Source organism: Vanessa cardui, chromosome 11 (assembly GCF_905220365.1).
Source record: "Vanessa cardui chromosome 11, ilVanCard2.1, whole genome shotgun sequence".
In the NCBI taxonomy this organism is placed as follows: Eukaryota; Metazoa; Arthropoda; class Insecta; order Lepidoptera; family Nymphalidae; genus Vanessa; species Vanessa cardui.
Window position 1 is genome coordinate 9,191,951 of NC_061133.1, and position 13,467 is coordinate 9,205,417.

The 13,467-nt window shown below is 31.4% G+C and overlaps 1 protein-coding gene across 10 annotated transcripts in view; it reads right to left on the reverse strand.

Moving 5' to 3' along the window:
• The window catches only part of LOC124533899 (NAD(+) hydrolase sarm1), a 78,952-nt gene that overhangs the window by 16,606 nt on the left and 48,879 nt on the right, over positions 1-13,467 (reverse strand). For 5 of the 10 annotated variants that reach the window (XM_047109465.1, XM_047109466.1, XM_047109469.1 and 2 more), the window contains one exon: positions 12,953-13,009. The exons of the other annotated variants lie outside the window; for them this stretch is intronic. In XM_047109465.1, coding sequence (XP_046965421.1) covers positions 12,953-13,009 — 57 coding nt within the window. The remainder of the gene's footprint in view (positions 1-12,952; positions 13,010-13,467) is intronic. 10 annotated transcript variants of the gene reach the window in all.

Here is a 13,467-nt window from a genome sequence, read left to right on the forward strand (position 1 = left end):
TTGAAAACTATTCACAATTACAGATAGTTAAAATAACTATTTTTAGAAGATAACAAACATATTCCCACAAAATTCGTATAATCGAGATAAATAGATTTAAAATCCGTGAAATTCAATGGCATGACAGTTCAACGGGCGGCCATCTTTGACGTTTACGGATGCGTTCAGGAAGTGTGTTTCAAATAATAATTTTAGTTGAGGGGTACGATTATTATATTTATATTTGTTTAGTGTTATTTATTTTGCCCGGGCGAAGGTTCTCATGTAGTATCAAATAATAATGTAAAATATAGTATTTTATATTGTAAATAATCGAATAAATTGCACGAACTAATATCGTATCCGTAATCGTATCTGAGACCGTTAAAATGTTATTCATATATTTGTATACGAAATTACATATTCATAGCATCCCGGTATCTACCCAGACGGGCTGGCACAAAGACCTACCACATGCATATTATGTAACATTGAAATATTAAATTGAATGATGTATCACTACCATATGTTTACAAGTTCGTTTGTACCTAACGATGGTGTTAATAATGGGAAACAAATATATTATAATAATATAATGTACTTCAAGAGGTTAAAATAAATCTAAACGTTTTAAAAACTTCGTATGAATGTATGTTCAGAGACTATAAAGACTTGGTATCTTTGTTATCTTAAACTTATGGTAACCTTATGGTATGTGACCAAGGTGCGAATTGGAAATAATTTTATGTGGGCGAAGAAGTATGCCTTTATAGCGTTAAAATAAATAGCAAATTTGTTACATGAATGTTTTTTATTATAAAACAAATAGATTTTTAAGGATCTCGGGTTCAAATCCCGGATATAATTTTAATGTTAGCTATTATAACTACTCTATGAGAGTCTATGTATCAAAGAGCGCTCAACTTTTAAAGATTAAAACGCTCTATATTTCTGTAATTAGTAGCTAAAAATAGATAAGTTATTGAAAACATGCATAAAAATATAAATTATTTATTTATTTAAAAAAAAAACGTTTGTTCCCTATGCGTATATTCCACGTATAAGAAATTTACTTTATGGTTTTTTGGTTGTCTCATATAACACGCTTTAAGTAACACTTTGTACGATGCGCAGAACTAGCGGCGGTCATATTACGACCTATATTTCTAAATTAATAAGTCATTCGATTTGAATAAATTATTTCGTGAAGTTATACAAACCGATGACGAAATAAACTCATTTCGAATTTCGTCACATTCACGTGGATCAGTTAATCGACTATTATTTATTCGATTTTAAATTATTTAATTATTAATTATTAACTTTGGACCATATCACCATTAATCGTGATAATATTGTACTTACTTAGAAGAAAATTTTCTTTTAAAAAACGTCGTATTCACGATGAACTCTACAGGCGCCTTTATTTAAACATTCGAACCTCTAAAGAAAACATTATACACAATATGCACACATATCTTGATGATAAAAATAAGCACACGCATATTTTGTCGTTACTGACGTCAAAATATTTAAATCTTGCCAGTGCTTAGCCAAGCATGGTATTCTAATCGCTATCTCTACCGATAACTTATTTCCGTTTTTCATACTTTGTTGTGCAATTAAGTACATATATACATACGTAGTTATGGCAATTATAATCTAAAGCGATATGACTTCATAAATATGATTACGAAGCTATGACAGGAGTTACAAAATTTAAGTAAAGGCTTCATAATTTTTTATGTATAGTCGGGGTAAGAAAAGATACGTCACCTTAAGATTTAATTTCGTGTGCTCAGTTTGAGCGATAATTTGCTTTACCGATTGAAAATGACATATTGTGTCGCAATGGTTTGATGTTTAGATTCAAAAGGTACTAAGAGCTTAATAATTGATAAAAAAATGAATTTAAAAAATGTCGAAGGTTTTCTTACTCTGACTGTACCTATGTTATATCGTAACGGTAGATAGACCACTTGGGTCTCATACAAAGTTTTAACTTCCAACTCAAAGAAGTATTGATTTTTCATGTGCTTTATTTGTATTTATAATTACATATTTAGCGCTGGAAACATGAGAAAACCATGCGTAAGCATGTGTCGGATAGAATTCTTCTCTTTGAATATCGAATCACCGCAATGAAAGAGTGTACTGCAACCCTTATCCTTAACTGGTACATTTCACCAGCATCATAACATTTCGCCTCTTACTACAACAGTTTAATCAGTACAATCATTGTGTATAGTAAGGGGTAAACTTATTTGTCAGATTAAGAATATAATAAATTCTTTATAAAAATAATTTTATAAATACTATTATTTAAATGCAGATATCATATGAATTGTTTCAATAAGAATCAATTGTGATAATCCGAATACCAAATATAGAATGATTTATATTATACGTAATAAAGGAAGTACTTCAGAACGAAAGTGTTTGCATCGGATAATATTTTATTATCGATATGTATGGGTAACAACTGCATTTATCGTAAATAATAGTAGATAACAAAATTCCGAAGCGACTGAATTCAATAGAAATTTTACCGTTCACTGTAAGGACTTAAAAGAATTCCGATGTTGACAATCAGAACATAAATAAAATGTAGAAAACGACCTAAAAGACAAATAAGACGATGCCTATTCTCCTCATGCAGAGAGTGCTTATTTCTTGGCAGAGCTTTCACAGCTGCAGCCATTCTCTGCATATCCATTTGCACGATCAGGTGGACCTTATATGTGTTAATATAGAGATTATATTTGCTTGTAGTTTAAGATTCAATAAGTATGGCGATATTCTAGGTTAGTGCCAGATGCACTATGTAGTCATGCAGGGACATTGTTGATGGAGGTCAGTTTTGCATGCACAATAAACGCAACTGCGATGAGCGTGTATCTGTTATATAACTCTTGAATACAAATTGTCACGAAGTACTATATTTGCAATGTTTAAATATACTGTAGAATAGAATTTCAGTGTATATTTACCTACACCAAATGTATCGGTCAAAACAGTTACGTTTTATATAACACTACACAGTCGTAAACTTAATTTAATAAGCGGAACAACAGGTCCTTTGATTTTGCATTTATTAACATACATTTTATTGCAAATAATGTTATATGTATTTTAATTTGTACGGTAAATATGATGGGGTATCGTTGTGATCATTTTTACGTATCGTATTAAGGAACCATTAAAATTCCATAGTGTGTAAGCAAGAAATTCATTGCATATGCCGGGTGTATTTTAAACCTACTCGTCTCTAGCTATTTTTATAAACTACCTATAACTAAAATAGAAAAAGTTACAAGAGTAGACACCGGCGTCAGTTCCATCACAAGTATTTGGAAGGATTTTCCTTTAAGTCATAATGCAACAAAAACTGTATGAAGCAAACGCGATTACAATTGAATTTAAATTCCAATGTCCAAGTAGAGTTTGTTTTCATTATGCCCATGATATTTTATCGCAAATCGCTTGCACTAATTACACTTTATAAACAACGTTTAACATAATCAGTTCGTATGTAAGGGAATTTTACTCAGTCAGGTCGAATAATTAATTCTACCAAATATATCGAATGCATAACGTACTTGCAATGAGGATGCAGCAGGCTAGTCAGTATCCACGTCGCACAATGGTGCCAGTTTTAGAAGTATAGGAGCCGAACATAATGGTTTTACCTTGCGTTATGCCAACGACTAGATCTGGTGCACTGAATAAACTGTCTATTTAATACAATTCACATGATTCAAATGGTAATTTCTCTGTAATGTCTCTTGTTATCTATCGAGAGCACTGTCAATCACTTATCGTCATCACAAGCGAAACGCGTCGCGTGTTGTGTTTGAGTATAGAGTTAAAAATACGTGCCAACTTGACGGCGGTTGCGGCGTGACTGCCTTGCTACTACACTAGCCGGCCGGCCGATCGCAAACTTTAACTGGCGACCACAATGGCTAATTAGAATGGCGAGCACAGCGGGGCGAGGACCGAGAGGGGCACCACCCACGGAACTTCGCATCCGCCTCATGGACGACTCTGATGAGACACCGATCTTATCAATGCGTCCTGAACTAACAAGATCAATATTGGTAGATCGCAAGTGCTCTGATTTTTTTGGCACTGACAAATGTCAGACTAAGTATAGTTCGCAAACGCCATCGTGTCAAAATTGTGTACTAGCGTTAGTAAATAAAAAACCTATCGTCTGTATACAAAGCTCTATTTACATTCAGCCTAACATATTCGTTTTATATTTAGACTTAATTATTCTAGTTAAAATAAGACAAACCTAAAAAGAACACAAATTATCAAGTGGAATTATCAAAGTAGCAAAAACTTCATAGTAGTCAAAATTTTAATATACATTTGAAAATATTTGGTCTGTTAAAATTTGAATTATGAGATTTGAAATAATTATTTGTGAAATAATCGCATGCGTAAAACTTAAGCAAGTGAAGGGAGAGTCAATAATAATTCCGTCGTGATGAGTCAAAGACCTTTCAATGTCAGCAAGAGACGTCGGCGGATCATCGATATCGATGTGTAATTAAAGAAATATGATTTGGATATCTTTAAAGTCCAAATATGTAGATATAATTATCGATATGTTTATAAGCGCCAGACTATTCATATAGAGATTCATTCAGAATATTTATTTATGACGACACATTTTACTAGTAATTTATTGCTGTTTTCAAAATTTGAGTTCATGAACTTATAAATTATTTCCTTGAAGATATACGGAATTAAATAAAAAAAACCGCAATATGTTAAAATGACGATTCCTTAATAATTTACTTTTTATTTTGTTTATAAATAAAGTATAAATTTAAAGCAATAAACGTTAGCCTTCGACGTCGGACAGAGCGTCGGCGTCTTTAATTTCTTTGCGGAACATAAAGAGTTATTTACAATTTCTCGTTTATTGAAATCTGTGAATGAGTCAGCGTGTTCAATTCAGTGACTTAATTTGCTTGCATTCGACACGCGTGCGTTACCGTTGTGCGATGGTTTACTAAAATCGTGAGTAAACACCGAACGGTATTACGAAAAAAATTTTCTCGTGTATACATAAAAAAATCAAGTCAAAACAATTCTATATTCATAGATACATGGTTTACGAATTAATGACACGATATGTGCAATCTTAAAACGTTAGATAAAAATATATTTTACGTCTTGACGTGTAAATAATAATAAGTATGGTTTTAAGAGGCTATTGTCTGCACATCTTGGTCTCTGTCGAAGGACACGGTTCGTCTCCCACACGTATCAGATGCTTGGAGGAGTTGTATAGGTCATAACTCTGAACAAGAAATATAGCAAAAATAGCATGTGCGTAAAACAGCTGCTTATATTGAATTATTTTTATAACATATTATTCGAATGAATGGGAAATATTTTCGTTTATAATTAAGCACACAATTTCGATATTTCATTCGAAAATTATTTGTCTCTTCTATGTTCTTAGTTTATCCATTGTTTTAAATATATAAAAATATATTTCGTAGTCCATGTGTACTTGATTTCATAAAGTCTATATGCTGTGTCAAACATTTTAAACTATATTAAGTCGTTCTTATCAGTTAGACGACGAAATGTGCGAAGGTTTTAAGAGTTAAAACTCGAGTTGCAAATATTTTTAAATTAATCATTTGGTTTATTTAATGCGTGGCTTTAATAAGAATTTATTCAAATAATTTATGGACTGGGCTATTATAGTTGATCCGAAACTAATGAAGCTATGATAATAAATTTATGGAGTAGGTTATTCACCGACGAACGCAACCGTCATCATCAACCGTCAAATCAGATTTTTAAATTATGTATTTCAAATGTGGGAAATGCGTATATTATATATATAGATTTGAATAATACTTCCATCACTTGAATAAATATATATTCAGTAAATAAACTATTATTACATATTTTAATGTAGTCTAGATTACACATTAACATACGATGTCACTCTATTTAATATGTGTAGGAAAACAAGATATGTTATATGTTGTTATTGTTGCAATTATATGACTCAGTATGCTATACAGTGCTTCTGAAATATAGCATACGATTCTCAGACGGTATGACTAAAATGTATGAGTTGTTCCATTCATGAATTCACCAAGTTCATCGGTCACTGATGTTTACAAACTTTTATGATTATCAGAAGTGTCATCGTTGATAACACGTATTACGCCCGAATTTTATATATAATCTACGATAAGGCGTTATTTATGTAATGCTAGAAATATTTGGGTACACCGCTCTTTATATAAAGTTTTATACGTCATAATTTTGGTGGACGAACAAATGGATCTAGTTATAAGTGGGCAACACCAACACCGCACTAAATTTTGACCCTGTAAAAAATATTAACCATTTCTTACATACCCATCATAAACTTTGGGAGCTCAGATGTATTGTGCCTGACACTGGCTTACTTTACATTAAAACAGGAATACAACAATACAGGGTACTGTTGGGCGGAAGGATATCTGATTTGTTGGAAAGGTATCCATCCATACGGCACCAAGCCCTACTGACAAGTAAGAAAATTAATCGGATCATTACGTCGTTATATCCTTTCAGATAGATAGAGATTTTTTTGAATTCATTTAGTATTGACTAGTTCTACAATGATCATGGTTTCCAATATGTATAGATTAATTATGTAGAGCTATTATCATATTACTTAATTCATTTTTTGCACCATTCGTAGGAAATAGTTACATTTAATCAGATCAAGATTAAAATAAAGCAAGTAATTATGTTGTTTGTTTTTAAAGGATCTCGAAGCGTAACGGATCTTTTTCAAATTTGACGTAGAAATCATCTGGAGTTTGGATAAAGACTATCCCATGAATCCTCATGGGAAGAATGACTTATATGAAAATACTTTTAAACGTAAATCATTGTTTTAATAGTTAACTCAGTAATGTTAAATATTTATGAAATAAATTCAAATATATATACTATAAGGATGACTCTACCTACAATACTAATAGCAAATTTTTATAACTTCTCAGACCGTTATATTTCGCATTTTATAAATATATTGTATAGAATATTATAAACGAAAGCGTATTTGATGTCTTGCCCTTCTTCGCGCGGCAACGAATCTGCATGATTTTTTACAGAGTGTTACTTTGTAGATTGAGCGACAAGACTAATATAGATTTATTTATTTAATTTGAATGCATATTAACTAATCAGCTCGTTAGAGATTCGTCTATATTATGTATTTATGTTATTGAAAGCTATTAAGAATGCATTAAGTAACTCGTTGCCGATGATTCGCGTACTTTTAAACGCGCAAAAGGTATGCGCTATGGTGATTCATCATTCATTCACGTGGTCGCTTATCACCACACAGGCATAGTACAATATTACGGCAGTGTTCTGTAGATGTTACCTGCGCGTGCGCAGACTACAACAACCATGACTCACACATCCTGTTCCACCTTCGCGGCACTTTCACGAATTTAATATTCAAAAGGTTCGTGACCGATATTGATTTAATGATAGGAAAATGTTTTCCTTATTATGATTTTCAAAATAAAAATGCATCTGTGCACTATTATTGACAGATTAAATAAAATATATCAAATGTATTTTTTTTAATGTCGTTAATCATTTTCAAGCAAGGGAAAATTACACACAAAATAATACTATTATTAAATTTATTTCGACTCTACAAATTTACCAATTTTACAAGCTTTTTTTTAACTTTACGCGGTGTTTTTATGTATCTGTCAAGAGTATAGGAATTTCAAAGCAGCATCACCCGTTGAGCTGAAAATTTTCAAATACTTTTGTGCTGATGACTATATTTAATTCGTTTTACTATATGAATGAAACAAAATGTTATTTTTTTATTATATATTTTTTTAATTGAAAGTTATTTAAATACTAGATCACTACCGTCACCCGGTATTCGCATAACCTGTTGAATTTCTAACGTGAGTCATGTATCTTGTTTCAAGTTTAAATCGTAATATTTTTTTTTTCATCTTTTTTAATCGAACAAAATAGATATATGATGAAGTCATCCAATTAGCTTAATATTTAAAAGTTTAAATAAATTTCTTACTTGACGTAAATGTACCGATATGTCATTTGATTGTCTGATTGACTCTTCCTATTATTATTTTATACAGATAACGAAAATTCTATAATTATTTAATACAGATAAAATATATTTTCCTTTTTAATCGCGAACCAATAACAATGAATATTAATAACTTAATATAAGTTATAAATAAACACTGATTACAAGTTGATTAAACATAGTTATGTGTAGATTAAAAGTTAGTTTATTTGTTAATAATTAGTTGATGAGCATGATTAATATGATAATAAGTCAAATGAATGCGATATTAGTGGTCAAAATTAAACCAAAAAAATAATAATACAAATTTAAAAGAGATATATGAATTTTCACTTTCCAAATATATTTTTTACTCTCATTGACTTTTATATCGAAACGAACGAACGCCAAATAAAATTAATTAACAAAAACATGAGAAAATTATTCCTAGCTATCTTTGCCTATATATAATTATAAAGATAACTTATTGTCGTAGTTTACTGTGTCAATGGTTTGGTGGCTAGCTTACGAGGCTTAAATTCCGGTCCTATAAAAAAGTTACTTGATTCTTTTATGAAAGTCGCAGTAGATTATTGAGTCTAAAAGATGGCCGCGTCACGCTCCTGTGATTCGCAGAGTACACATGGCCGTTCTGAGTTTAATCTCCGATCGTGTCGCAAGTCTAATCCTCGCTGTTATGATACGAGCGGACCACCAGTATGTCGCTTGTGCAATACTATATACTAGCGCTGAAGGTCTTGTCTTTGAGATTAATATAATAATAGTATATTTATCGTACATTATTATGTATAACAGGTGAAATTTCCAACAAATCATCATCTCATTTCACAACGACTTATTTCCGTTTTGAAGTGTCCTACCGTATAACAAAATCCTAGTAATTGTTGAGATTAAACATCGGAAGCGACATAATATCTGTGATGACATTATTTACTTTAAGTTTTAGATAATTATGTACTTAAAAACCTAGATAAGTGACAACGTTCGAGCGGAAAAGAGTCTTAAGTGTTATTAAAACCATGTGGAATTTATTATGCAACCACAATTGATTATATGACGTTGTAAAAATTCACATCACAGAAATTAGGTTATAATATTAGCATTATATAGCGATGAATGTAAACAGCACGGGGAAAACCAGACATTTATCTATTTACATAATAATCGTTCTATACAATTTTAAACAATGTCTTTGTATGTGTCGATTAAACGATGAACTAAACTTGTTGCAAAAACTATCATACATTATTGTAATATCTGATGTCGTGCGATCATATCAGTAGACACAGAGGCTAATGTCAAATGTAGTAACAAGTAACAAGTTGACGCACGCGGCATTGCTCGCATTTTAGAAAATGGTTTCCATGTTTTAGGCTTAAAACGTAGCTTATGTTGTCCAAGCTTGCTGCATTTCATTTAATGGTTTTGACAGAGAAAGAGCAACAGTATTAATATAGTTATAAAGTATGTTTTAGATTAAATATATGAGTACGATGTTGATTACAATTATGTCAAGTAATTATGTTCAACACGGTGATGCTGTTTTACTGACCGATTTCGACAAGAGATGTTATCCTCAAGGGAGAGTAGCTCACTGCTGGTCAAGTTTTAGTAAAAAAGTGCGTGCAATAGTACATCTTGAAGATCTTTCAAAACTATTTTCTCCCCCATTTGTCCAAAGGTTTATTTGAAATAATAGCAGATAATAAAAGTTCGTAATATGCTAATTCAAATTGAGTCATTGTCAAATTTTTAATAATGATTAATTATAGTTGAATTTCGGCCGCTGTATGAACTGTAGTTAATATAACATAGGTTTAGCATCTCTTTTGTCACAAATGACATTAGTAATTAGTTATGAGTCCAACGACGCGATTAATTATTTGCTCTTGCGAACATGGTAAAAATATAACGTTATGTTTTTATTATAATAATATTAAACTGAAATGCTGCACGAGTTATTGTTTGTACAAATTATTTTGTTTTTAATTAAAACATCTTAAGTCGGTTTTCTCGTCTTAATTTTTTTATAACTTATGAAAGGTGACTAGTCTTTTCTTATTTCAAGAACTGAATTAATTTGATCTGTTCTTTTTAATAAATGGAAGCCTGCCCTATTGCACCTGCATTGACTCCGTGCGTTGAAGTTCCACATTTATGACATTTCTTTGAAGTCACCTGGATACTTGATTATACTATTTAAATTAGATCTTCAATACGTGTTCTGGGATTGAATTATTTTCAGTGAATGACCATTGTAGAATACCAATTATAAAGCTATCTGTATAGTTGCGGTATTTTTAGACCTTTTGTAATTGTATCTGAGTTTTTTTCGCCGGTTCAGGTCAGGTCAGGGTGTTTCTTTTTCCGAACCGGTGGTAATGTTTAATTTCACCAACCCGCATTGGAACTGCGTGATGGAATATGTTCCGAATCTTCTCCTCAAAAAGGAGAGGAAACTTTAGCCCAGCAGTGGGAAATTTACAGGCTGTTGTTGTTGTAAGTAAGTGTAATGTTTCTACATTGAATAAAGCTATTTGAGTTGGAACAAATTTCATCGTCCCGCAGTCCTCGTATAAATTGTAGTAATACAAGTGTTTACAATAGATTTATAACCATGTTCAACGTCAAATTCACAATGGGTGGCCAGATGTTTCAGTTCCAAGTGGTATTTTATTAGCGATTCATCTTCTTGTTGTCTAACCATATTAACGTAAGTTGACGAGTCCAAATTATAGGCTACGGGTAATCTTATAATAAAAAAAACATCCTTATATTTTTAGTGTTGTGTAAAGTACTATTAGGGGGTTTATGTATTTCGATTATCGTTGACCAAATTTGTTGCTAAATAAAAATGAATAAATACGTTCTATTATGAATACATTTAATTTAAATTAACGTTAAATTTGTCAATGACCACCCTGATTATTCTTTGAGTTTTTGCAAGTGTCTTATAATATTGAACTAATTCATAGATATTGGACAAGCAACTGCTCGCTCTTAAGCTACTTTAAAAAATCTGTTGTGCATGAGATTGAAAGGTGGTTTATTTTTTTATTTTAAAATACTACATGGATGTTCTGTTTCAGACGACGGTGCCTAAAATCCAAACGAACAAAACCCAAATTATATCGTGGCAGTCAAATTTCTTACGAGCTAAAGATACCTGATGTGGATTACGTAACTACATAATACTACAATTTCATGAAGTAGTTCATACTATAATCCTGTATACAATATGAAACTACATGGATCCGTACAAATCTTAATAATACATACAAGCAATTTTAAGCATACTTGAAATTAGCCTTTGTATGCAGATTAGGATAAATTAAGTACATAGCCGTGTTTTGTGGTTAGTCGGCTAACTGACAAAGCGGTTATGATTCATTTGTTATTTTAACCAATACATTACGAATATTTTGCGAACCTTATCTCGGAGACATGTATTTAGTGGCGGTCTCAGAAAACTTGTAATTGTATCATGCTGATATTATAAAGAGGAATATTTTGGTTTCTATAATGTGTCTACACTTTTGCAGTAGTACAGAGTACAAATGAAATTATTTAATAGATTTTGTTGACAATCATTTTTTTAGTTATCAACGTGTTATTAAAAACTGAGAAATTAAGAGGTGTCAAAATTCTGGATTTGTGAAAACGCAGGTATATGATAAAGTTTGTGAATAATGATTAATGCAATTGCTTAAACTTGTAGAGTCGATATCGTTATTTTTGTCTATAAAGCAAAAGTTTATTGTTTTGTTTGAACTCATTAATATCAGGATATACCAAATCGTTTTATTTACCTTTAAGATATCCCCTTTACAGAGAAAGTTTATCTATAGTAATATTAAAATAAGACACAAAATGTGTTTTACTGTTGCTCTTTCACAGATTTACCACTGAACCAAACTTGATGAAATATAGCGTGAAGACAGCTTAAACTTCGAGGAAAAAATAGGTTGCTTTTGCCTTATATATGACGACTGATCCCTAAAACTAAACGTGGGCAACATGGTTGTTTACTGGGTTCTGTACTGATGTAGAGAATAGTGTAGAGCGGAGTAATAATTATCAACGAGCGCAGATAGTAATGTTATGTATTGTATTATAAATCGTAAAGGGAAAACGATATTTCAAAACAATTGCCACTTCGGCAATTCATTTAAATATTAATTTGTTTGTACGACTATTACATTATCAGAAATAAAGGTATAATTTAATATTCATTTTGTAAAACATGTTTGAAGTTTACGCCTCTTTGACTAGTGTTATCAGTGTAAACGTAGATGTGATTAGAAAATATGATAACCAGAGCGGTGTTTTCAAATGTCTACTAAGACTGGGAAACAATAAGTTAGACGTAAAAATACGTTTAGAACATTCTCGCGGACTTCTATTTAAAATGTCTTATGTAATTTTTAGCAATTTAAATTGTTAAATTTCTACGGCATTGACTGTAGTATTGACTACGGCACTATTCTGTAAGAACTGACTTCGCTACACTCGTAAAAAGATTAAACCTATTTTGGTTATTTTTTTTGGGGTTTTGGTTCTTTAATTATTACAAGCAACAGTTCTTCCGTAGTGAGTTTTAAGTTTGGTTTTATAGAATAACAAAACTAACTTCTTCAGACTTATAAATATGATAAAATACTGAACGCACATTGGCCAAAAATATTGCCATCGGCTGTTATCGACCAATTAAAATTCAGATTGAAATAAAATTGGTTAATTTGACATTCATCTTAATTAAAAAAAAATAAAACTCTATAATCTATAGTTTAATAAGAACACTTTTAATTATTTTTAATCTACCCTCCACCGAAATTTAAACGGTCAAGTTCATACCCATCGTGAAGTTTTTGTTGTCTTTCCCGGTGAAAGGAGGGACTCTTCTGAACGTACCTGAAATATTAGGAAACCATTTAATTCAGTTTAAATCATAAAATATATTTAAATACAGAACATTTAATTGAAATTATAAAATGAGCACTTTAAACAAATATAATATCATTAACAATAAGTCCGGGCGATAAATGTAATGACGGCTTTTTAATATCTTACTGGGCCTCCTTCCCCATTTGAGGAGAAGTTTCTAGAGCTTACTTCACTTCGATACACGTGGAATATTCAACACGTGCAGTTTCCCTCACGATGTTTTCTATCACCGTTGAGCAATTATGAATACAATTACGCACATGGACACAGTGGAGTTTGCCCCGGGTTTTTACTCCGAGTCAACTTGAATCCTTTAAGTTTCACACAAGTTGGACATGTGGTACATATGTAGTGACCAATAGACTTTGGTAATTACCAATTTTAATAGACATTTGTCACAACAAAAAGTCCAACACTTTTACTGT